Consider the following 26,064-nt stretch of genomic DNA (forward strand, 5'->3'; position numbering starts at 1 on the left):
AAATGGAACTGATTTTTGTATTTTTTTTTTTGTATCTTGCAACTTTATTGAATTTGTTCATTAGTTCTAACAGTTTTGGGGTAGAGTGTTTTAAGGTTTTCTATATATGATACCATGTCATCTGCAAACAGAGACAATTTAACTTCCTCCTTTCCAATTTGGATGGCTTTTATTTCCTTTTCTTGTGTAATTGCCCTGGCTAGGACTTCTAGTAGTAGGTTTCTTAGAAGTGGTCAGAGTGGGCACATTTATTTACCCTTGTTCCTGATCTGAGAAGAAAATTTTTCAGCTTTTCACTGTTGAGTATGATGTTAGCTGTGGGCTCGTCGTATATGGCCTTTATTATGTTGAGGTAAATTCCTTCTATACCTAATTTGTTGAGAGTTTTTATTGTGATGTGGAATTTTGTCAAATGCTTCTTCTGCATTTATTGAGATGGTCCTCTGTTTTTTTCTTTCATTTTGTTAATGTGGTGTATCAGATTTATCGATTTGACTATGTTGAACCATTGTTGCATCCCAGGGATAAATTCCACTTGATCATGTAAGATCATTTTAATGTGCTGTTGAATTTGGTTTGCTAGTATTTTTTCTACTTCTGTGAAAAATGCCATTGGAATTTTAATAGGGATTGCATTGAATATGTAGATTGCTTTGGATAATATGGACATTTTAACCACACCTCTAAGGTATCACCTACAACTTCTAATTATAGTTTTCTCAAGTTAAAAATTTAAAGTCACTTGCAAAGTTATCTGACTACAAAATCATTCTAGAATTTTATAATCTTCTTTTCACTCTTTTACAGTTGCCTTGCTTTCACTTAGTTCAAAGGCAATTATGTTTTAGTGGTTCAGCTTTACCAAGTCTTTCAAAACCATTAAACACAGTTATCACTTATATTTTTTACTCATATTCACTAGTTTATATAATATGGCATTAAATAACATAATTACAATAACAAACATGAAAGTCATAAATAAATTTGGAAGTAAACACAATGGACTCTTGATAAGCCAACAGCTGAATTAGTGGGAACTAATGAGGATCACTGGTTAATCTAACAAATTGGTAAAGTAGAGGCTGACAAGGAAAGCTTTGACTATGTGTGATATGCAGAGAGGTGCCGTATATTCATTTACCTACTTACTTATGGCTAATGTTTTAATATATTATACCAATCTTTTATATAGGTTAATTGATCATTCATGTTAGGAACCCATATTATTTATTCTCTTTGGATATTCCATACGATATTTTACATGTAGTTGGTGCTTAATTTATCCACATTCATACATAGAGCTAATGCTGCACTCATCTCTTCTCCACCCAGAGATGCTCTATTCCTTTTCAGTTATCACAACTCAAATATATTTGAAATCTAACTTAAATTCTTCCTGGTCTCATATACTTTCCCCAGGATGCCAGTTCACATTGACCTGTTCAAATATGGCTCTTGAAACATGCAACTTTTCACTGGCTTCCTAATGGTCCTTAGATGTATTATCTGCCAATTAGATTATAAATTCCCTGAGAATGGAATTGTGTTTATAGTTCCTTAGAGCCTCCCAGAATATAACTTCTGTGATGGATGCATGGTTGATAATCATTAATCACCTGCCAACTGAATAGCCCAAGGCAGCCATCTACTGGGTTTGATGGTACCAAGAAAAATGATTGTCCACTAAGGGTGAATTTGGCAATAGTTGAGGTGGTCAAAATGCCACAAGAAAGGGAATAAAACAGAAAAATATACCACCCTGTGGTATTATGACTTTGGATAAATTATTTTCCTTCAGTGTCCACGTGGGTAGAATGAGAGAATGGACTAGACAGTGACTCTAAAAGTTTTGGGATCATGATTATCTTTGAGAATCTGATAAGAAGCTGAGGACACTTTTCTTAGGAAAATGAAATGAAGTTCACACATAGAATCTTGCATGTAATTTCTGAGAGCCCTCAGACACTTGGACCAAACAATCTCAAGATTCCTGATAACCAGGCTGGATGCTAATATTGCCAGTGGTAATGCTTCCTCCCACCAAAACGAACCAGTGGGTGTTTTGATTACTTGAATCAGCTAACTGGGTTTTGAATAGTCACTACCGACCGAATTGTATCTGTCCCACCTGAACTCCCCCACCCAACCACCTTCCAAAGGTGTCCTACTGACCTCCTGAGATACAGGACGCACAACCCAACCCTATCCCGCTATTTGGAAAAGTTTTTAAGAGCCTGCCCTACTGTTGGCTGCCCATCTGTACCTGGGATGGCTGCACTTTCTGAGGCTGCTTCTTCCCCTCTAGGCTTTTCCTGGTTGGGGAAATTGGGAGGCTAGTGTTGCTATGGTGATTTGACTGGCAACTTTGTAGTTAGGATGATTTTCTTTAGTGAAAAAAGGTAAAGTTATTGTTTGAGGATGAACTAAGACAATACTTTTGCCTGATTATCTCTCTCTCAACCTTGCCTTTGCACTTTTGTACCTCAAGAGACTCTAAAAACATTTAAATGCAAAACCCATGACAAAATCAGAGGCAAAATGTTAAAGGTTTTGGACTGGTATTCAATCTACATGAGCTTTCCTCTCTCACTGTATATAATGAAGTTAAATGTTAATGATGTCAATCTCTTATTCGCTGAAAATACAGCTTTCTTTCTTGCATTAAATGAGCAAATAGAAAATAATCTCTTTTTTTGTGGGGGATGGGAAGCTGTAATTTTTACATGAAAATTGTTGCAGATATTTTCAGGTAGCTCTGGGTAGACAGTGGCACATTCTGAGAGCAGTGACAGGTCCTTTCCTCTATAAATGCCACAAGGGAAACTTAGCAAAGGATAACAGGAGAGTTTTATCTAAAGATCATATCTTTCCTGACTTTACTGTTAGGCATCCCTGTGGCTTTCCTCTGTGAAGTGATTTTGTTCTAATTTGAGTTTGTAAATGTGTTTCCTTCCACTCACCAAGGTTTTCCCTTTGATGACAAAGTTAGTTTACCTGAGAAATCCATCTTTAGGGAAAGGATACCGAGAAAGAGAAATGAGCCCTACATCCTACAGTGGACATGCTTGTGACCTCTGCTTCTCCAAACACATGATTTCTTGTGAGATATGGGCCCTGTAAACTCCTCATCAGCACGGTGAGCCCAAGGAAGCACTTTTGCTGGACTTAAGGACTCCATCTGGCTTTCAACAATTCTTGCTAATGAAAAACTAGGAGAGCACATATTAGAGAAATCTGTGTACCGTCCAGGCATCCCCTTTTAGCAAAATGAGTCTTTACTTCCTTGCCTATTAAGTAGTTCATAAAGGACAAACATCAATATTTTTTGCTTCCTGCCTTCCTCTAAATATCTGTGAGCAGAGGGGTTTAACAATAGAAGAGCTGAGAGGTTGGTCGGGGAGCAAACTAAAAGTTGGAGAATCTCCCAATCCCTATCACCCCAATTTTTCATTCAGCATCAAGGATCTTCTTAATCTAATCTTCCCCCATCAACCCAAGTTGGCCTCACCATTTATCAGCTGTGTGACCTCAGGCAAGTTACTTACCCATTCTGTGCCTTAATTTCCTCTTCAAAGAAAGGGGGGGTGTGTGTGTTTAATATTAGTATATCTACTGTATAGAGTAATTGTGAGAAGTAAATGAGTTAAACTATTAGAACAATGCTTGATAAGCATTGAAGAACATGATAAATGATAGCTATTATTAGTTATTAACAAAACCTCTCCACTTCCATTAGACCATTTACACTGTCCCCCAGCCATGCACAAACATTCCCAAATTTCATTCTGTAGTTCTTATTACCTGGAAAGCTCTCCTTTCTCCCACCAACTAGGAAGTCCATACAGAACAGCACTGTCCAATAGTAAATGCAAGCCTATATGAAATTTTTAAGTTTTTTGATAGGGGCATTTAAAGGGTAGTAAGAAACAAGTGAAATTAATTTCAATAATATGTATTTTTAACTCACTGAATCCAAAATATCATCATTTCAACATGTAATCAATATAAATATTAATGAGATATTTTACACTTAAAAAAAATCCATTGTACATTTTACACTCACAGCACATCCCAATTCAGACGAGCCACATTTCAAGTACTGATTAGCCACGTGCGCTAGTGCTACTGCATTGAAGCTCATGGGTATAGAGTGAGCAGGTGGCCAAGGGTTGCCTGCCAGCTCTGTGAGGTGGGTACATCCCTTACATAATGGCCAATCCATGCTGAGCATTTACGGTGTGATGCTGTTACCGAACCAAACGTGGGTCTGCTTGCCCGAGCACAGTAAAGCCGATCTACTGACACCAGGTTGTGGTGAAGGAAAGTGCAGCGTTTATTGCAGGGCACCAAGCAAGGAGTCCAGGTAGCTAGTGCTTAAAAGACCTGAACTCCCCGAAGGCTTTCAGGGAAAGGTTTTTAAAGGCGTAAGGGAAGGGGGTTGTAGGGGGTGTGATCAGCTCATGGACACTCCTCTGACTGGTTGGTGGTGAGATAATCGTGAATCAATATCGTCAACTTTCTGGTTCCAACTGGTCTGGGGTGTATGTGCCTGTGAGCAGCAGACAGTTAACTTCTTCCACCTGGTGGGTGTTTCAGTTTCTGCAAAACAGCTCAAAGGATGTGGCTCAGAATATTATCTGTAGCCCTTGAGGAGGAACTAAAGGTCCTTGACTTTGTTTAATGGCTAAACTATTATTATTTTATCTTGTTTGACGGGTTTTTTTCCTTTCTGCACTTTCTCACTTTTCTGATTAAATTTATTCTTTGTCTAAAGTTTTTCTACAGGCAAAAGGCAGGCTGAGGACATTGGGAAGAGGGGGTTCCTGTTCAGGGAGGGCCCCATAAGGTCCTGCTCAGTTACATTGCCAGGCACTGTGCTGCGATACAGAGCTCATTTCTCCTTTATGATGGCCCTCTTAAGTAGGTACTTTTATCACCCCATTTTACAGATGAGAAACTAGAGACTTAAAGAGGTGAAATAGCAGCTAGTGAGCAATAGAGGCAGAATCTGAACAGCTCAGCCCAGCTCCAGAGTTTGTTCTCTTACCCCCTGTATGCTGTCCCCCAGATGGAAGCTGGACTTTTTTTTTTTAATCCTTTTATTATTCTTTTTTAACAAATGGCCCCAGGGATAGGGGACCAGGGGAGGGTGGAAGAGGGGAAGCGAAGCCCCAGCCCCGCAACCCTTCCACACCCACCCCTTTCCCCCTTATGTATTTATAATCTATATACAAGCCCCAGGAGGTGGGGGGCAAAGGGCGCTCCCTCAGCGGGGTGGGGGCAATCCAGGCTCCTTGTCCCCTGGGGACCCAGGCTCCTGTGCCCTATGGGACGGCCCTTCTCGAGAAGGTGGCCCCGTCCCCTCCCAGGGCTTTGGCGTCCAACGCAGGGCATCCGGTGGGGAGGCCTGCTGGTAGAGGTCGATGCGCTGGCTGCGGAAGACTCCGCTGTAGGTGGAAGGTGGGACCTTGAGATGGGAATTGAGGCCAGAGGAAGACCTTCCAGCTGGAGGAGTACGTGATGACCCAGGTCCCCCAAGGTTGCTGTTCAGTTTTCGATAATCCTGGAATGGCTTTAGTTCTCCTGGGTGCAGCTCTGCCCGCCCCAAGCTAGGGCCGAAGGGCCTGGCAGGTGAAGGCAGCACCGGGTAGCAGGAGCAGGCGGGGGCCTCACAGCCAGGCTGGGGGGCCGCAGAGCAGGGCCCACAGGTAACAGAGAAAGGGGGGGGGTCGGGCAGGAGGCGGCGCTGGTGGCAGGGAGCCCAAGTTCACCACAGGCAGCTGTGAATCCACCGTGGGTGGAAGCATCTGCTGGGCAGGGGACCCTAAGGGGAGGAAGCCACTTTGGCCCCCAGGTTGCAGAGGAGGAGAATAAAAATCTGAAGGGGATGGCAGATCCTGTCACACCTGAAGCAAGGGTAGGTCTGGCAAAGGGCTGCTTCAGAAAGCTGGAGGGTAGAGGAAGGAAGATGGAGGGTAGAGAACTCCTCCAGCTGGCAACTTCCCCAGCTCTGTTGCTTGCAGTGTGGAGAAATCCAGAAACTGGCCCTTGACAGCTACCCCAGAGAGCAGTGCCAAGGGTCGGGCTGGGCCTGGGAGGAGGTACGGGGCTGTGATCTGCAATGGTGCAATGAGGGGGTCCCAGGGCGGAAACCTCCGTTGTTGGGACATAGCTGAGAGGCTGTGGCTCCCCCTGAAACCTGAGAACTGGGAGGCCCAGGGCTGCCATAGAAGACCTCAGGGTACAAGCGTTGGCCTGAGGAGCTGGTCTCTGGGCCACAGTGCCCAGAACCCAGGTTCTTGGATTGTGGCTCAGCTGAGGCAGAAGAACTTGGGAGCAGCTCCCAGTCTTGGGCGATGGGAATGGCCTCAGTGACTGATACCGTTAGCTCCTTCTCTGCTTTTAAACTGTCTCCCACCACTAGGCACAAGTCTGAGTCCATGTGAACATTTGGCAAGTTGGCACACTTGTAGTTTTGTGAAGAGTAAGAATGGCCGTGCTACAGAATCTTGTTGGGTTTTCCCATGGCAGTTCACGCAATTAGTCACCCTAGAACGTTTATATTTGTTTATTTTGTGAACAGATTGTGAATAGATGGAATCTGTGCTCTCCTGACCCCTGGGAATGGAAACTGTCAGGGGAAGGCTTGTTTACGAAACATCTGGAAGGCAGAGTCCTTGAAACCGAATTCCTATGTGGGGATCTTTTTACCACAGTCAAGGCCATGCAAGGAAAAGCGGGTGATCTTTAAACAGTGCTTAAAACTGGCCCTAAAAATGATCTACTTTCTTTTATTGGCAAGGGCTTAAAAATCATGACCTGGGATTTCAAATCCAGATCACTTTTAGGTGGGAAATGTTCACTCATTTTGATGAGTCTTGCTTCCAGAATTCAAACGCTGTTAGTTTACATGGCCAGCAAGCTTTCCTTCCCTCTGCTGTAACTGAACTACTGCTTCTCATTCTGTTTTGTTTTTTAATCAATAAAGGCCAGATTTTGACAAGAGTTGGACCTTAATCCAAGAGCAGCTCCAGATGGATTTCATGGTTATCAAGGGCCTCGATCCGGACACCAACTACCAGTTTGCCGTGAGGGCCGTGAATCCCAATGGTCTCAGCCCCCGTAGCCAGCCCAGCGACACCATCCGAACCGCCCGTGAGTACTGCGGTCCTTCTGAAGGACAGACAGACGTAGGTGCGTTGTTGAGATTGCCTCCTGAGGACCCACTTGACGGAGGTTTCTTAGCGCCCCGCAAAAGGGCAGTCTGGAAGGGGTTGTCCTCAGCCTTTCCTGCTGTGGTTTTCCCAGGTCTTTGGAAGTTAGAGGCCCTCCACAGGGCCAGGCTGCTTCTTTGTACAGGAGGTCAGCAGAAGGTTTATTTTTGCATTATCCTTAGGGAGTTTGAGGTCAGTTTTCTTTCATGAGTACCAAACAGATCACCTACCAAGATGATGTACAACCCCTGCCCCTTTCCATCTTTTGGAAAAAATGGGTTCAGCTTAGAATCATAGGAGAAAAAGTGCTGCTCCCAGACCCTTCAGGGTTATTCTTCACCAGCAAATCAAGGATGCTCAAGTAAAATCAGCCCCTCTGAAGGATGGTCAAGGAGAATCCAAGTTGCTAGCATGCCGATGTGTAGCTGGGGGTCTGTAGCATAGGCTCTGTCATAGTGCCTCTCTGGGGGCCTTGGGGAAGCTTGGGCCAGTTCATCAAACCATCCAGAATTTTGTGAAAAGTCAGATTCAGATTGTGGTCTGGGGTTTAAGAAGCTCCCACACGATTCAAGAACTACATTTCTATTGCTTAGTCCACCTTGCCAGTCTGGCTTTTAGAAACCTTTGTCTTTTGGAAGTGGGAGGTACATGTACGCAAACCTAGAACCCTGTGTCGTGGGGAGATCTCAGAACTGAACTGTTGGCACTTCTTTTGTTTGAAAACTGTAATCTTTTCAATTTTGCCAGTAAATTCCTACAGGTTCTTGTGTCTGAAGAGCCCCACTACCGTCCCTGGGTCTCTTCAGCCAGGAAAGGAGCTCTCAGAAAAGAAGCCTACTTAGCGCCGTCAGAGGCTTGCCTTGGCCAGCACAGAGCCCTGCGTTCATTGGTTAGCTGATCTTTCTAAACTCCTCCCCTCTGCTCCACGGCAGCCCTACAGCTGACTTCCGTGCCCACCTGCTGTTTCCAGGGGTGGAGAGTCACCAAGTTCCCTAAGTCCTAGGAATTTTGGCTCTTCTAAAACCAGCCCTTACCCTAACCTTGAATGTTAGGACTCCATCCTTCAAATTGAATTGTTGGGGAATATGGGGATGTAGTGAGGCCACACCCCACACACACACACACACACACACACACACACACACACACACACACACACCCCTACATACACAGTAACTACCATCACCCAACAATTGTTTCACTGCTCTTCTTTAGAATTTAGAAGCTAAAACTCCCCATTCATGCGGCAAGAGATGAAGAGCCTTCTTTCTAGAAGAAATGTTAACAATTTTATTTCAAATCAAAGGAGGGCCACCTTCCGCTCTTGCTGGACGAGATCTACTCTGTATTCTTTGGTTAAACTTTGTGATGCATGGCCAAAAAATGGGGCAACAGTAGCTGAGGCAGGCCTCAGGATCTGACTGTGTTTTGAAACACGTAGTTTGTCTTTCTGTATTATAAACCGAGCAGGCACTCTGCGTTCTGTGCCTACCAGCCCTTCCCCAGCATTGAACTCCTGCGCTCCCATTTTGTGAGCTGCCCCACGTTCACGTCTTTCCTTCTATCCCCTAGTATCTCCTTCTCCACAGAGGCAAGAAAGTGCAAAAAGGATGAGCTCTAGCACCTCAGCTGGCCCTGGACGTGGGTGTGGAGACTGGAGTCAGGGGAGGGGGCGTGGAGGGGCATCTCTTGAACTTTTTCTTTTTAAACTGAAACACTAGTCTGGTCTTGGAGTTTCTGATAATGATTTCCCCTTTGGTAGATGCCAGCTCTGTGAATTAAGTGGGATAAGGTATGTGAAAGTGCTTTACAGATATGTAACATTTTGTTACAATTGGTCTCCTTTGTGAAGTAAAATTCATCCTTTCAAAGTAATTGCGTGCAGGGGATGTGGCTGATTCAGTGAAAACTCTCAATTACGAAATATTCTTAAATAAGTCAAATTTAACTGTTTATATATATATGGTTACTCAAATCAGGATAACAGAAATAGAATTTATTAGATAGCCTGTTTCATGAATATATAAGAATGTGCTGTCATTGGTATTTCAATTGTGATTTTTTTTGGTCATGATCATTTCTAATGTTTTAGAAAAACCTGTGTTCTGGCAAATGTATACTTCTTATTCTGCTGTTTGTCTAGACTATTATTTTACCTCCAAACCCCACTTTTCCGTATATAAAAATGCCTAATTACCAAATAGCCCTTATTGGAATTATAATAAATTCTGAATATCAGAGCTACCATTGGGAAAGCCTCCTATGGGCCGGCTGCATCTCGAGCACTTCACCTGGGAAACCCCATATTAATCCTTACAAAAACCCTGTGCCAGAGGAATAGTATCCCTTTTTAATAGTATCCTTTTTTTTAAAACACAGATTTTAAAAAATTGAGTCTTTGAACGATTACGTATTTTCCCAAGAATAATAATTGTAAAGGCAGGATTTGAACTTGGTTTTGGCTGATTGCTAAACCACTTCCCTGAGTGAGATTCAAATTAAAGAATGTTCTTATTCTTCTAGTGCAAAATGGCATGAGAAAGGTAAGGTCAGCAATTAAATAAAGTACAGGGGACAGTCCTTGTAGAATCTATGGACTAAGGAAGTTCTGACAGCACAGAACAAGAATTTTAAGAATTTTTTTTTCTTTTAAAACCTGTAAGGTGTATTGCACATAGCAAAAGGTGAGTAAAACATACATACATACAGGTCTGAAATGCTACCAGCAAGCATCAGTATAGCCCTGGTAGTTTACAGCTGGCAGCCCTTGTGATTGGTTAGACCCAAGCCAAGAAGTTGTTAAATATTCTGAACACCTCCTGAAGGAATTTGTGAGATGAGTATTTCTACCTGTTGGGCTTCCCCTTTCTCATAGCTCCTACTCCTCCCCACCTCCGGGTCCTTCCTTCATGGGTGTTTTGTGGGTTCATGCTCCCTGAACCGTGAACGTCAGGACAGACGTCAAGCGGACTACCAAGGTGCAGCGGGCTCGATGGGAACCCTTGGATCGCACCCCAGACACTGCCACTCGCTGAGCTCCTCTGTCACCTGGTTTAGGCTTGCATGAACCTCCTTTCATAAAAAATATAACACATCACCTCTAGTTACTCACAAAGCATTGACTTCCCCTGGACCTATTAGTACCCGAACCTGTTAGCAGACCTCGGGTGCTCTGTGTCTGTAATTAGTGAAAGCCAGGGCCCAGCGTTTGCCTTAATTGGTGCTCAGCCTGAGTGAGGAAGAGCGAGGGTTTTGATGACTTCACCGGGGAATTGTGAGGTGTGTTCAACGTCCACATCTTAGCTCAGCTCCACAGCCTTACAGGTAGAAAGGGAAGGAAAAATTAAGATGTTTTAGTGTCCAGATACTCTGCTGAGAACTAGATCACTTCCAACCTTGACTAATAAAGATGCTACCCTGTATTGACTCCCATCCTCTCAGCAGAGATTTTCCACACACGTCAGCACCTCTTCTCTTCCTCTAAGGAAATACAAGAAAGGCAAAGATCACGATTCCTCATTCTTTACCCCATTCTACTCTACTTTTTTTTCTTCCAGAAAGAAATGCCAACAACATTATAATTTGCCTATTATTCCATGGCATTCTATTTTCCCTTGGTCGATCTTATAAATTAGCCAATCAGAACGGGACTGGTGGAGCCTCACGAACACAGGGGCACATATGTGGCTTTGTAGTAAGACACGTATTCTCCCCGTCTGGTGGTCACTTATTCTCTGGGATCCAAGCTTAGCTTGATCAAGAAGGATGGAACAAGTAATAAGGGATATGAATTGTAAATAATAGAAATGGCAGAAGTCAGAAAGTCATGTGTTTTCTTTCTTTTTCCCAAAAACAAATGAAATGAAATGAAAAATCACTCATATGTGTAACCAACTCTAGGATTATATAACCTTCCCTGGGTATGGAACTTGGTCCTACCACCCTAAAGCATTTAATTTCTCGTGTTCTAGCCTCATGATATAAGCAGAGAAAGAACCAGTAAGTTTTTCATTGAAGTGAAATTGGTATCCTCAGGGAAGTCCCTAGTAGAAGGTGTTCTTTTGATCCCAGCAAAAGTCATTTTGCTTCTTTCTGCCTCAGGGCTTTTGTACCTGCTGTTTCCTCTACTTGGAACTCTCTCTCCCCAATCTTTCTATGTCCCTATGACCTCCCTCCCTTTCTTCTTTTATATCATAGCTCAGATGTCACTTCCCCAGACAGGCTCCCCTAAACTTCACACACTGTCTCCTCAGCCCCGTTCCCTGCTTTGCTATGGCCCTTTCACTGCCTGAAACTCTTTACTTATCTGTTTCCCCCCTTCAGTATAAGCTCCATACTGGAGTTGGATCGACTCATTCAAGGTTGTGTTCCTAACACCCTGTACAAAGTAGGCTCTCAATAAAATATTGATTGAGTACATGAATGACTGAATGTGACTTCACAAGCCAAGAGCCCGTGACTACTTTGGTGGCTGGATAACTTTCTACTGCTACTGTCTGGGAAATTTGAAGAGAAGATGTGAGGAGAAAGTTGGTCTAGAGACCCACCAGGCCAAAAATGGGTTTACCCATTGGCAAGGTTTATAGGCAAAGTCGAGCTCCCAGAATTGCAATGAGACACAAGTAAGAACAAAGTAGAGTGAAAGAGGGAGGGAAGAAGGAAGGAAGGAAGGGAGGGAGGGAGAGAGAGAAGGAGAAAGCAAACCCAGGGAGTTTAAGTTCAAGGCAATAAGGATGGAAGAGAGGCCTTTCAGAGAGATTTCAGTGATCAATAGAGTTCCATTTGCTAATAAGGAGGTTGAGGAAGGGAAAGACATTTCCCAACTCTTTTGAATCAAGCCCTTATTTTGCCACTGTGTTCTTTTTTTTTTATTTTTCCATTATGAATTATGATCATTTTTATAATTGAAAAGATGATGGATCTGAAGATTTAGGAAGCTGGTTGAGGATATTATTACATTGATATTTTCCATTTTCCTATTAGCAGTAAATTTTTGAAACCCTTATTTCTTTTTTTTTTTGAATTTTTTTATAAACCACTTTATTGAGATAATATATCACACAATTCTCCCATTTAAAGTACACAATTCAGTGGTTTTTAGTATATTCACAGGCTTGTGCAAAAACACCAGGACCAATTTTAGAACATTTTCATCAACACAAGAGATAATCCCACCCCCCCATAAGCACTCATTCCTCATTCCTGTCACCCCAGTCCCTGGTCACCACTGCTCTGCTTTCTGTCTCCATGGACTTACCTCTTTGGGTCATTTCATAGAAATGGAATCATTCAATGTGTGGCCTGTCGTGTCTGGCTTCTTTCAGTGAGACCAGGCTTTCAAGGTTCAGCCATGCTGTAGTGTGTGTCAGTATTTCATTCCTTTTTTTTTTTTTTTTTTTAGTATTAGTTGTTTTGTTTGTTTGTTTGTTTGTTTGTACTGCAGGTTCTTATCAGTCATCAATTTTATACACATCAGTGCATACATGTCAATCCCAATTGCCCAATTCAGCACACCACCATCCCCACCCCACTGCGGTTTTCCCCCCTTGGTGTCCATACGTTTGTTCTCTACATCTGTGTCTCAATTTCTGCCCTGCAAACCGGTTCATCTGTACCATTTTTCTAGGTTCCACATATATGCGTTAATATACAATATTTGTTTTTCTCTTTCTGACTTACTTCACTCTGTATGACAGTCTCTAGATTCATCCACATCTCTACAAATGACCCAATTTTGTTCCTTTTTATGGCTGAGTAATATTCCATTGCATATATGTACCCCATCTTCTTTATCCATTCGTCTGTCGATGGGCATTTAGGTTGCTTCCATGACCTGGCTATTGTAAACAGTGCTGCAATGAACATTGGGGTGCATGTGTCTTTTTGAATTCTGATTTTCTGAGGGTATATGCCCAGTAGTGGGATTGCTGGATCATATGGTAATTCTATTTTTAGTTTTTTAAGGAACCTCCATACTGTTCTCCATAGGGGCTGTATCAATTTACATTCCCACCAACAGTGCAAGAGGGTTCCCTTTTCTCCACACCCTCTCCAGCATTTGTTGTTTGTAGATTTTCTGATGATGCCCATTCTAACCAGTGTGAACTGATACCTCATTGTAGTTTTGATTTGCATTTCTCTAATAATTAGTGATGTTGAGCAGCTTTTCATGTGCTTCTTGACCATCTGTATGTCTTCTTTGGAGAAATGTCTATTTAGGTCTTCTGCCCATTTTTTGATTGGGTTATTTGCTTTTCAAATATTGAGCTACATGAGCTGTTTATATATTTTGGAGATTAATCCTTTGTCCGTTGATTCATTTGCAAATATTTTCTCCCATTCTGAGGGTTTTCTTTTCGTCTTGTTTGTAGTTTCCTTTGCTTTGCAAAAGCTTTTACATTTCATTAGGTCCCATTTGTTTATTTTTGTTTTTATTTCCACTGCTCTAGTAGGTGGATCAAAAAAGATCTTGCTGTGATTTATGTCAAAGAGTGTTCTTTCTATGTTTTCCTCTAAGAGTTTTATAGTGTCCAGGCTTACATTTAGGTCTCTAATCCATTTTGAGTTTATTTTTGTGTATGGTGTTAAGAGTGTTCTAATTTCATTCTTTTACATGTAGCTATCTAGTTTTCCCAGCACCACTTATTGAAGAGGCTGTCTTTTCTCCATCGTATATCCTTGCCTCCTTTGTCATAGATTAGTTGACCATATGTGCGTGGGTTTATCTCTGGGCTTTCTATCCTGTTCCATTGATCTATATTTCTGTTTTTGTGCCAGTACCATATTGTCTTGATTACTGTAGCTTTGTAGTATAGTCTGAAGTCAGGGAGTCTGATTCCTCCAGCTCCGTTTTTTTTCCCTCAAAACTGCTTTGGCTCTTCAGGGTCTTTCGTGTTGCCATACAAATTTTAAGATTTTTTGTTCTAGTTCTGTAAAAAAAATGCCGTTGGTAATTTGATAGGGATTGCATTGAATCTGTAGATTGCTTTGGGTAGTATAGTCATTTTCACAATATTGATTCTTCCAATCCAAGAACATGATATATCTCTCCATCTGTTTGTATCATCTTTACTTTCTTTCATCAGTGTCCTATAGGTTTCTGCAAACAGGTCTTTTGTCTCCCTAGGTAGGTTTATTCCTAGGTATTTTATTCTTTTTGTTGCAATGGTAAATGTACTCCTGTGTTCTTTCTTGATCATTAGAATAAACTTTAACATTTCTATGCTAAGTTAGAGTACATTTTCCCTCTGGTCCTCATGAGTCTAATTATGGTCTCAGATCCTTAGAGATTGTGTAGGGAGGTGTGAGAGGTGTTTGGTTGGGGTTTGGTCTTTGCCATACTCTTCTCCCCACAATCCATTTTCTTCAACAGTTTCAGAAACTTCCTCTTCTGCTGAGCTGAGACAACCCTCCTTGACCCCAATCAATCAAATTTCTACAATAAACCTGATTCCATGATGTTCTTTGCCTCCCCCGCTACCCCATCCCCCTTTTCTTGTCTCTACGGTCCTGCTTACTCAGACATTGCTCTGTTCAGCTGTTGTTGGGTGTGTATCTGTTTATGTCCTTTTGTCATACCAGTGTCCATATGTGAATCTGACCTAGTTTTGCTCTGCGATTTGGACGCTTGTTTCTAATTGCTTGCCTCTCCAGAGACCAGCTTGGCATGCTGGGTCTCCTGGTTTCTCATATATGTAGCCACAAAATAGATTTCCTTTATCCGCAGTCACTAGGAAGGGCCCCTATTTGGTGGCAGTGCCCTGAACTGCCTGCAGCTGTGAGCAGAGGGGAAGCAAGCAGGGGCAGAAGGCAGTGGCATCCCTAGGGGTGGGAGGAACATTCATGAAGGGACTGGAAGTAGCTTCTTCCAAAATCCCCATGACTTATCATCACCCTCCTGCAGCTTCCATACAACCTGCTGCCTCCTTTGGTCAACGTCTATGGAAAGTTCTCAGCAACCCTTGAAACCTTCTTACTGCCCCCAAACACAGTACCTTTGGACAGGGCAGAATCTGGCAGTCATGGCTGCACCTGGAGAACTGTCTTCTTGGACCTACACAACAGGTAATAACCTTGTTGTGAGACCTTCTTGGAAAGTCACTTAATCTCCCTGGGCCTCAGTGTCCTCATCTCTAAAATGGGCACAGTAATGTCTGAGGCAGGTGATATTTTCTACTTCTCAAGTTTATTTTGAGGAAAATACATGTGAAACAGAGATTATGATGTCAGTCCACTTTTCAAGATGAAGGAGAGGTTGATACTCGTTTCCTCACATAGTTACTGAAGGATGGTATAACTGACCTGGGTGACCACCAGCTGGTCTATTGCTTTTTCTTTATGACTCTGTGCCCTAGCTGTGCTCTTGGGACTTGAAGTCATTAAAATGTTAGATTTTAGGAACCAAGGGTCAGGAGCGAAAACTTTCCTGACAGAAGTGGAAGAATAGAAGAGACCACATGAGTTAAGTCAAGTAGAATCATTAGGATGGGCTTTGGTTGGTTGGTTAGTTAGTTTTAAAAGACTACAGATTTAGAAGACATCAGAGAATTAAAACTGCTAGGCACAATTAACTATGCTAACAATATAATTTCACGTGTCTCACCACTCAAGCACATCCTGGATTCAGGCAAAGAGAAAAACAAAACAAAACCCCTCAGAGTTATAGTGCTGTACCTCTAGTTTTCGTTTGTTTGATTTTAACCTTCCAAAAACTAGACTTTTACTTAGACAGGGTCAGCAGCTTTTTCTGCAAAGTGCAAGATAGTAAATATTTTGGGACCTTTGGGTCACCTTTGCTGTTGTAGCGTGAAAGCAGCCATAGACAATAAATAATGTGTGTGACTGTGTTCCAATAAAACTTTATCAATGGACACAAAAAATTGAATTTCATGTAATTTCTACGTGTCACAAAGGATTATTCCCTTTTTAACCTTTTTCAGCTATTTAAGAATATAAAACCCCTTCTTAACTTGTATACTGTTAAAAATGATTAAAGAAGACAATTTAGATAATACAAACAAACTTAAACATTTCATGAAGTAAGCAGTGTCCATTCTCAAAGGACCAGAGGACTGCAAAATGAGACAGGAGGCAGGAAGCTTTTATAGGATAAACAATGAGGAACAAGGAAGAAAAAAGCAGAAAATGAAGAGAGAAGAAGGACATGAGTATAGAGCTCAGAGTTGCCTTGGCATTTGGAGATTGGCTGACTGGATACAGGCAGACCTCGAGACATTGCTGGTTGGGTTCCAGACCATCATGATAAAGCAAGTATCACGATAACTCGAGTCACAAGAATCTTTTGCTTTCCCAGTGCATATGAAAGTTATGTTTACACAATATTGTAATCTATTAAGTATGCAAAGGTATTATCTCTAAAAAAAACAATTTAAGTACCTTAATTAAAAAATACTTTATTAAAAAAAATAAATAAATAAAATAAAGATACAATTGAGGAGAATTGAAAAAAAAAAATACTTTATTGTTAAAAAATGCTAGTCATCAATTTGAGCCTGCAGTGAGTTGTAATCTTTTTGCTGGTGGAGGGTCTTGCCTCCCTTCAGGCTCTACCTCTAATTCTAGTTCTCTTGCTAATTTTACCACTTCTGCATTTGCTTCCTCCACCGAAGTCTTGAACCCCTCAAAGTCATCCATGATGGTTGGAATCAACTTCTTCCAAACTCCTGTGAATGTGCATATTTTGACCTCTTCCCATGAATCATGAATGTTCTTAATGACATCTAGGATGGTGAATCTTTTCTAGAAGGTTTTCAATTTACTTTGCCCAGCTCCATCAGAGAAATCACTATCTATGGCAGCTAGAGCCTCACAATATGTATTTCTTAAATAATAAGACAAGTCAAAATGACTTTTTAATCCATGGGCTGCAGAATGAATGCTATGTTAGCAGGCATGAAACAACATTAGTCTTTTTTTTTTTAAAGAAGCAATGAAATTTATTGATTATTAGGAATGAAATAAATAGGGAGAGAGGTGCCACTGTGTTATGTAAATTGCCCACCACTCTATACACGTGCAGCAGCTATCCAGTTCAGGGTTTGTGTTTGTTTGTATTCACAGATGTGCTCATATTGTCTTTTCTAATATTTTGTCATCCCATGACTTTGAGCTTGTAAATGGCTTCCTGTGTTCCTTAGGATGAGATGAGAACTTGCTTAAAATCATGTACAAACCTGACTGGACAGACCCCCACTTATCCCCAACCCCCCATTCCAATTCACACTCTTTTGGAAACAACATTAATCTTGTCCATCTCCATCAGAGCTCTTGGGTGACCAGGTGCATTGTCAATGAGCGGTAATATTTTGAAAGGAATCTTTTTTTTTTTTTTTTCTTCTGAGCAGTAAGTCTCAATAATGGGCTTAAAATATTTAGTAAACCATGTTGTCAGCAGATGTGCTGTCATCTGGGCTTTGTTGTTCCATTTATAGAGCACAGACAGAGTTGATTCAGCATAATTCTTAAGGGCCCTAGGATTTTCAGAATGATAAATGAGCATTGGCTTCAACTTCAAGTCACCAGCCGCATTAACCCCTAAAAAGAGAGTCAGCCTGTCCTTTGAAGCTTTGAAGCCAGGCATTGACTTCTCTTCTCTAGCTATGAAAGTCCTAGATGGCATCTTCTTCCAATATAAGGCTGTTTCATCTACATTGAGCATCTGTTGTTTAGTGTAGCCACTTTCATTGATGATCTGAGCTAGATCTTCTGGATAACTTGCTGCAGCTTCTATATCAACACTTGCTGCTTCACTTTGCACTTTGATGTTATGGAGACAGCTTCTTTCTGTAAACCTCATGAACCAACCTCTGCTATCTTCAGATTTTTCTTCTGCAGCTTCCTTACCTCTCAACCTTGTTCTGGATTAGGCTTTGACCTAAGGGAATGTTGTGGCTGGTTTGATCTTCTCTCCAGACCACTAAAACTTTCTCCACATCAGCAATAACACTGTTTTGCTTTATCCTTTGTGTGTTCATTGGAGTAGCACTTTTAATTTCCTTCAAGAACTTTTCCTTTGGTTCACAACTTGGCTACCCGTTTGGCACAAGAGGCCTGGCTTTTGGCTTATCTCAGCTTTAGACATGCCTTCCTCACTAAGCTCAATCATTTCTAGCTTTTGATTTAAAGCGAGAGACATGTGACTCTTGCTTTCACTTGAACACTTAGAGACTATTGTAGGTTTATTAATTGGCCTAATTTCACTGTTGTGGCTCAGGAAATAGGGAGGCTGAGGGAAGGAGAGAGATGGGGTCAATGGGGCAGTCAGGATACACACATCTATCGATTAAGTTCACCGTCTTATATGGGCACAGTTCGTGACCCCCCCCATTACAATAGTAACATCAAAGACCACTGATCACCATAACAAGTATAATAATAATGAAAAACTTTAAAATATTGCAAGATATGTCAAAATGTGATACAGAGATACGAAGTGAGAAAATGCTGTTGGAAAAATGGTGGCAATAGACTTGCTCAGCACAGGGTTGCCACAAACCTTCAATTTGTAAAAAACGCAGTATCTGCAAAATGCAATAAAGTGAAACACAACAACTCGAGGTGTGCCTGTAGGCTGTATTTTTGGTTGAGTGGAACATTTTCAGGGACATGAAAGTTATCTGAGTTTTGGTTTACTGATGTGGCAACCCTGGCAGAAGTGGCTTCATCTTGGGCCTAGAAGTATATTTCACCAGTACAAAAACAGGTGGCCTTCCAGATTTGGCCTGTGAGATGTAGTTTGTTGACCTCTGTAGTGCATTGCTGGCGGTTATCTCCCAAATTTTAGGAGATTCTCCAGGAAGTCTGGGAAATCCTCTCTTTGGTAGTAATTTTGTCAAAATTGGAAGGAATCAATTAGTGCATACTAAGGAAATTGTCCCCTTGATAGAAATCCCTGCCATTTAATTTTCACATGAATGTTCTGAAATAAATTAGAGACCTGGAGAGCCTGCATCCTAACTATATTCAGACAGGTTTGTACTGCTGTTAACAGAGAGAGAGAGAGGAAAGAGAGAAGAGGCTTTGCTTGGTGTTACTCCAGGGGCTTGGGATGGGCCTATAAATTGGCGAGCTTCGTGGATTTGTAAATCTTCAGAATGTAAAATGAAAAAGTGAACAGGAAGAGGAAGATATCATTTGTTTCGCTCCTCGCCTAGACAGATCTGCATTTTAAATGTGCAGTCTGTGCATAAACATAATTTCAAGTGTGATTTTACACTCAGGTGCCCTCCAAGGTAACCGCTCCATTGACTTGCCAACGCCACAATGCCTGTAAAGCTGAGGAACACTCATTTGTGCAACTTTATTTGTTCTAAAGGGAATGATTCACTTTGCTGCTTAAATACCTGCTACCTATTCATTGCTCTTCTGAGACCTTTATACATCCTACGTTACCATACATTTACTTATCATCGGTGCACCGATATTTTACCCCCTCTGGCTAGATATGGACGAAAGACTAAAACAAGTGATAAGAAAACATAATTTTCTAAAGAAATGGCACTCACGGTGCTCTAGTTTCAACTGTAGCATCTCTTTCATCAGTCGGCTAGTGTTTTGCAACCACACGGTGAATATGCTGTTTATTCACTCCGTCTCAATGGATTTTTAAACGTCAGTATATTGAAGTAATACACAAATGTTCTTAACCATTTTTCCTTTTCTTTCCTCCTACTTGCTTATTATTCGTTTTGTTCTCCTTCCTTTATACTCATCATTTCATGGTTAATCTTTTCCGCTCTTTGGAGCACTTCTTGCTCGTCCACAATTCTCCACTGGGATCGTTTCTTAGCATCTAAATCCCTGAATCACTTAGGTGCTCTGATGAGGAAGGAGGGCTGCATTTGTGGTTTGGCACAGAGAAGGGGTGTAGGAAATCTGCTTGACCCAGTGACAGACGTGTGGGAGGGACACAGTGCACGCTGGCTGAGTCTGATGGATCTCGTCTGATTATGCAACCACATGGGAAACAGATTTGTGCAAGTAAGAAGCAACCAAGGGAGAAGAGATGACTTTTCTCATGATCTCAGGTGTCACCAGGCTCCCAGCGGGGAACAGGGGCTCATGCAGTTTGGTAATTTGAAGTGAGTTTAGCGAAGGGACTATTTGCAAAAGTTTGAGTAGATGTAAGGAAACCAAGAGGGGGCAATTACCAGCGTCTGGAGACAGACAGGGAGGGCAAGTGCTGCGACCTTCACACACGTGTCCCGTGACAACCACCTAGGGAGGAAGTAGGAGAACGAATACTCTTTTCCTCCCTCCTTCACTCCCCGCCTGGGGCCTCTGGCTGGGCAGACACAGTGGGAAGCCAGACAAGTCTGCCTCCCAGGGCCCAGGGCAGAGGTAGATCAGAGGGAGGAAACTCCCATAAGAAGGAATAGGATCATCTCCTATAATAAGAGGATGGTGCCTTTTAGGTGGATTGCAAAAATATTGATTATTTTTGGTCTTTCGCTCTTAGAGAGCACAGACCTTATCTCGTTCATCTTTGCCTATGTAGCTTTGTTGACTGAAAAAAAAATGTACAACGTTGAGAGTTGTGAGTTAAGTTTTATTTGGGGCAAAGTGAGGACTATAGCCTGGGAGACAGCATTTCAGATAACTCTGAGAAACTGCTCCAAAGAGGTAAGCGGGGGAGGTCAGGATATATGTGATTCTGGTGAAGGGGGAGTACATGCACTCAAGCGCATACTTTTTTTTTTTTTTTTTTTTTTTATAAATTTATTTATTTTTATTTTTAGCTGCACTGGATCTTCATTGCTGCGCACGGGCTTTCTCTAGTTGCGTCGAGCGGGGGCTGCTGTACGTTGTGGTGCACAGGCTTCTCATTGCGGTGGCTTCTCTTGTTTTGGAGCACCGGCTCTAGGCACGCGGGCTTCAGTAGTTGCAGCACGCAGGCTCAGTAGTTGTGGCTCACGGGCTCTAGAGTGCAGGCTCAGTAGTTGTGGCACACGGGCTAAGTTGCTCCGCGGCATGTGGGATCTTCCCGGACCAGGGCTCGAACCCGTGTCCCCTGCACTGGCAGGCGGATTCTTAACCACTGCGCCACCAGGGAAGCCCAAGCGCATACTTTTTGCAGAAGGTTGCTGCTAGTCACAAGGAGCAGACATCACCTTGAAGGATTTTAGTGCTTTTCTAGATACGAGGAGATGCAAGAATTGGGCTCATAATATTTTCTCCTGAGCATATCTAACTATCTGAAGGCCTTTTCTGCCAGTTTTTCCCGGAGCACAGAGTGCCTCATTCCTGATCTCCACCCTGAACTCCTTTCAGGGGGTGTTGAAGGTCAGCGGCTGCAGCGGTTCATAATTTAATCCTCGTAGAGGTAGATGGCAAGTGCCAGTTTGTAGCTGGCAGCTTATTTCCTTGAACATAGGAGATAATGAGGTCTCACAGCTAATCGTTTACTGAGGGTTTGTAAACTCATAGAGCTGGAAAGGACCACCTCCACATTCAGCACGTGAGGGAACTGAGGCCCAGAATATCCCAGCAGCCCTCTCAAGGTCACTTGGTGGAAGGTCCTGGGCAAGAACCCAGTTTGGTGATCGCTTTGTTTTCAACTTGATTCCTAATGTTAGTGGGATTCCTATTTTCTAAAGAATCAGTTTCTCAAGTTATTTTATGATATCTCCGTTTACTCTTTCAAACAAATATTTCATGCCCACTATGTGCCAGGCAATGTTTCAGATGCTGGAGAGTCAGTAGTGAGCAAAGCAGACAAAAGGAATCCCTGACCTCACAGACCTTACGTTCTAGTCAGGGCAGACAGAAGGTGAACAGATAACATTAAAAATGTAAATAGTGTGTCAGTTGGTGAAAGGGCTATGGAGAATAACGAAACAAGGAAGGGGATGGGCAGTCAGAGAAAGCCTCCTGAGAAGGTGACATCTGAGTAAGAAGGACGGGGTGATAAACCTGGATCGATTGATCTATCTATCATCTATCCATCCACCCGGGTGGGGGAGAACGCTCCAGGTAAATGCTGAGGACTCGTTACAGGAGCATCCTGGGCTGTTCATGGAAGAGCAGGGCTGCCTGTGTGGCCGGGTTAGGGGGATGTGAGGGAGAAGAGTAGAAGATCAGGTCAGAGAGGGAGGTCACAGTCGGTGGAGGCTGATTAGGACCTTGGAGGCCAGTGGAGGCCATTGGACTTTGCTTTTTCTCAGAAAGAGATGGGAAGGCTGGGAGAGTTGGGAGGCAGGGTGGGCTTGACCAGAGGGGCAAAAAGACCTTACTTAGGTTTCAACAAAATCACTCCTCACTGGTATGTGAAAGAAGGACTGTAGCTGGGCAAGGGCAAGAGCAGCGAGACTGATTAATGAAACCCCTGCAATAATCCCAAAGCAGAAATAGCTTTTTTTGTTGTCTCTAAATAGTAAAAGTAACCCATACTTATTATTAGAAAAAAAAAATGAACAACATATAAAATGCAAAAAAAAAAAATCAAGATGAAAATTATCTCTAATCTTAGCATCCAAACGTAACCACTATTAACATTTTGGTATACAATCATCCAGAATTTTTAAAACTCCAGTATGAGATCATAGAACATATACTTTTTCTGTGTAACAAAATACTGTATACATCTTTAAATATAGATTAATATAGATCTACATCATTCATTTTAGTGACCACAGTATATATCATTGTAAATCTCTACCATTTATTCAACTAATTTATTATTGATGGGCTTTTACATTGTTTCACTATTATATACAAAACTGGGCCACTTGATGGTTCCCTTACTTATCTTTTGGCTTGTCCAAGTTTGTATTTACCCCTTTGATATCTCTATGAAGGAGGGTGGGTCAGGACTGTTATCTCTCCCTAATGTTTATCCAGGGGTAGACCAATGTGTGCAGCCAATTTGTACTATGGATGGCATTTGAAGTCCAACTCTCTTCCTGCTATTCTAACCATTATTAAATGTTTTGATAGATAGTATCCATACTAAAGCATGGTGTTCATACACACTTTTGAGACAAAATCTTAAAAAAATATCACCTGCTGTAAGGATGAAACTATCTAGTTTTGAAGCTTAGGCCTCATATTGGAGGTTTTGGTGGTTCCAGCTTCTCTTTCCCACTTGTGTGGAAAGTCACTAGTGTTGCCATCTAACTCCAACCATACCATTTACCATATTTTAAAATGTAAATGTACGTCCATTTTGGCCCAGTGAAATGTTTCTCCCATCAGTAGTCGATCACGTGGTCATGGAGGGATTCCAGAGACCCACAGATTCTGAGGATCACAAACATTAGGGAATGACCAAACTGCTCCTCGGGAGGAAGGATGAAGACTGATCCCCAGGTGGTGGTAGTTCACAAGTCACCCAGCAGATGGCGATAGTTCACAGACTTTCAGAGCCGGAAGAGCCCTCTAGAATCAGTTTGGAGTCCCTTGAGGTGGTTGAGATGAGGACAAAACGGAGAGGTTCCATTATGTTGCCTCAGATGACTGACTTCTTCCATGGTTAACTAGTCCCACCAAAATGGGAGAGGGCAGCTAATTTTAGATTTTAGTTTTTGTAATGGAAAGAAAAGTTCACAAGCAGAAACTGAAGTCTCTTCAGTGATCTGAGACTTTTATAATATCTTACTTCTAATCAGTGCTGAGCCCTAATGGTAAATAGAACTGATACAATAAATTTATCTCTAAAATAAAATGAAATAAAGGGCTGTGAAATTCAGAAAGAATTTAAACAATGAAAAACAGAAGAGTGAGAGAGAAGAAAAACTGCAAATGACTGGAAGTTAAGTCAGGCCTTTTTTGATTGTTTTTGCATCAGACGTCACCACTGGTAATTATTTACATTAATCTGGAAAATGTTTTGGTGATGCTCAAGAAAGTAAAGAATTTAGTTTCTGAGTCTACAGTGATTATTTCTCTTGTTTAAACATTCATTTGCCAATTCATTTTTTTAAATAAATGTATTTATTTATTTATTTTTAATTTTGGGTCTTCGTTGCTGCACGCAGGCTTTCTCTAGTTGCGGCGAGCGGGGGCTACTCTTCGTTGAGGTGCACGGGCTTCTCATTGCGGTGGCTTCTCTTGTGGAGCACGGGCTCTAGGCACGCGGGCTTCAGTAGTTGTGGCTCGCGGGCTCTAGAGCTCAGGCTCAGTAGTTGTGGTGCACGGGCTTAGTTGCTCCGCGGCATGTGGGATCTTCCCAGACCAGGGCTCGAACCCATGTCCCCTGCATTGGCAGGTGGATTCTTAACTACTGCGCCACCAGGGAAGTCCTGCCAATTCATTTTTTTAAATGTGTATTTAATACCAATGATATGCCAGGCAGTTTCTGGGTGCTGGGTTCTTAGCCGTAAGTAAGATAGACAATCTCTGCCTTCATGGAGCTTATATGTGGGAGAATCAGTCTCAGTAAATAAGTAGATAATAAAATAAATACTTATTACATTATCCTACATAAATAATATACCTTTAATGTTAAGTGTTAAGAGGAAAAGAGAGGGGGTGAGAGGGCATAGAGGATGCAGGGGCTGCTGTTCGGAATAGGCTACCAAGGAAACCTTCTCTTAAAAAGAGGTTTGAGCAGAGTCCCTCCTTGTGGGGGGAGCAGCAAGTGCAAAGGTCCTGGGGTGAGAGCAGGCTTGGGATATTCTACAAACAGTAAGGAATATGGTAAGTGAGACGAATGTTAGGAAATGAGGTCAGAAAGGTAGCCAGAGGCCAGGGGTCAGATCATGTCCAGTCTTGTAGGTTCTGGTGAGGACTTTGGGTTTTATTCCAAGTTAGATGCAAAGATCTTGAAGTGTTTCGAGCAGCAGAATGATCTGAACTGATCTACATTTTGAACAGGATCACTATGGCTATGGTGTGTGGCCCCCAGCAGAGAGGAAGGGAGACGAATAGAGAGGCAATATATTGCTCGAAGGAGAATATATATGAAAAGAAAAGGTAGAGAGCCAAACCAAAATCATGGAATTTTGGAACCAGCAGATTGTTTAAGGACCTAGCCAAACTTCCACAATTTTCTGATAAGGAACTGAACTATCACCAGATTATGTGACTAGTTCTAGGTCACAGTTAGTTGCCGTGAGTGTTAGATTCACAGGACTCTCTGTCCAGGGTTCCTGGCATTTCCTACCCTCCTCTCTGTGCAGAGACACCACCTGCGTGCGTGGTTGGGCCCTTCCATGTAAGAGCAGTGTCACTTCTTACCATCTGATGCTTAATTTCTCACCCATCTTCTGGATTCCTTCTCTTCTCTTGGTGCTTCCAAGAACACCTTCTGACCCTGAACACATTCTGGGTCCTGCTGCACACCCCCCAATGGAAATCCTGTGCTTAGACCGTTAGCATTCTGTGCAGTCAGACAGTGGTCTACAGGGACCTTGTTGTAAACCTGATGGAGATTAAGAATCTGTAGGGATCAGTGTTCCCATATCTTCTGTTGCAATGAGCTATTATTTTGGGTACCATAGGGTATATTTCTCAACTGAGGGTGATTTTGCCCCCTACAGGGCTCTTGGCAGCCTCTGGAGACGTGTTTGTCTGTCTCAGCTGGGGGGAAGGTGCTCCTGGCATCTTGCGGGGAAAGGCCAGGGTTGCTGCTAAACACCCTACAACGCACAGAACCCCACCATCACCACACACACCAAAAAGTGATCCAGCCCCATATGTCAGTAGTGCCGAGGCTGAGAAATCCTATTACAAGACAAAAATAAAATTAGAAAATCTAAGCCTTGCTCAAAATAAAATGGCAATCAGGCTGGAAAATTAACTGACATTCAAAAAATCAACTCGAGTGAAGACTTTTTCTCAAACTTTTTTGGACTGCAGCACACAGTAAGAATATACAATTTGTACTGCAGCC

At 42.3% G+C, this 26,064-nt stretch overlaps 1 protein-coding gene across 1 annotated transcript in view; it reads left to right on the forward strand.

The window, feature by feature from the left end:
* The window catches only part of EGFLAM (EGF like, fibronectin type III and laminin G domains), a 164,741-nt gene that overhangs the window by 72,283 nt on the left and 66,394 nt on the right, over positions 1 to 26,064 (forward strand). The window contains exon 7 of the mRNA XM_036849240.1: positions 6,989 to 7,155. Within this exon, the coding sequence (XP_036705135.1) occupies positions 6,989 to 7,155 (167 nt within the window). The remainder of the gene's footprint in view (positions 1 to 6,988; positions 7,156 to 26,064) is intronic.

This window comes from Balaenoptera musculus, chromosome 3, assembly GCF_009873245.2.
Source record: "Balaenoptera musculus isolate JJ_BM4_2016_0621 chromosome 3, mBalMus1.pri.v3, whole genome shotgun sequence".
NCBI lineage: Eukaryota > Metazoa > Chordata > Mammalia > Artiodactyla > Balaenopteridae > Balaenoptera > Balaenoptera musculus.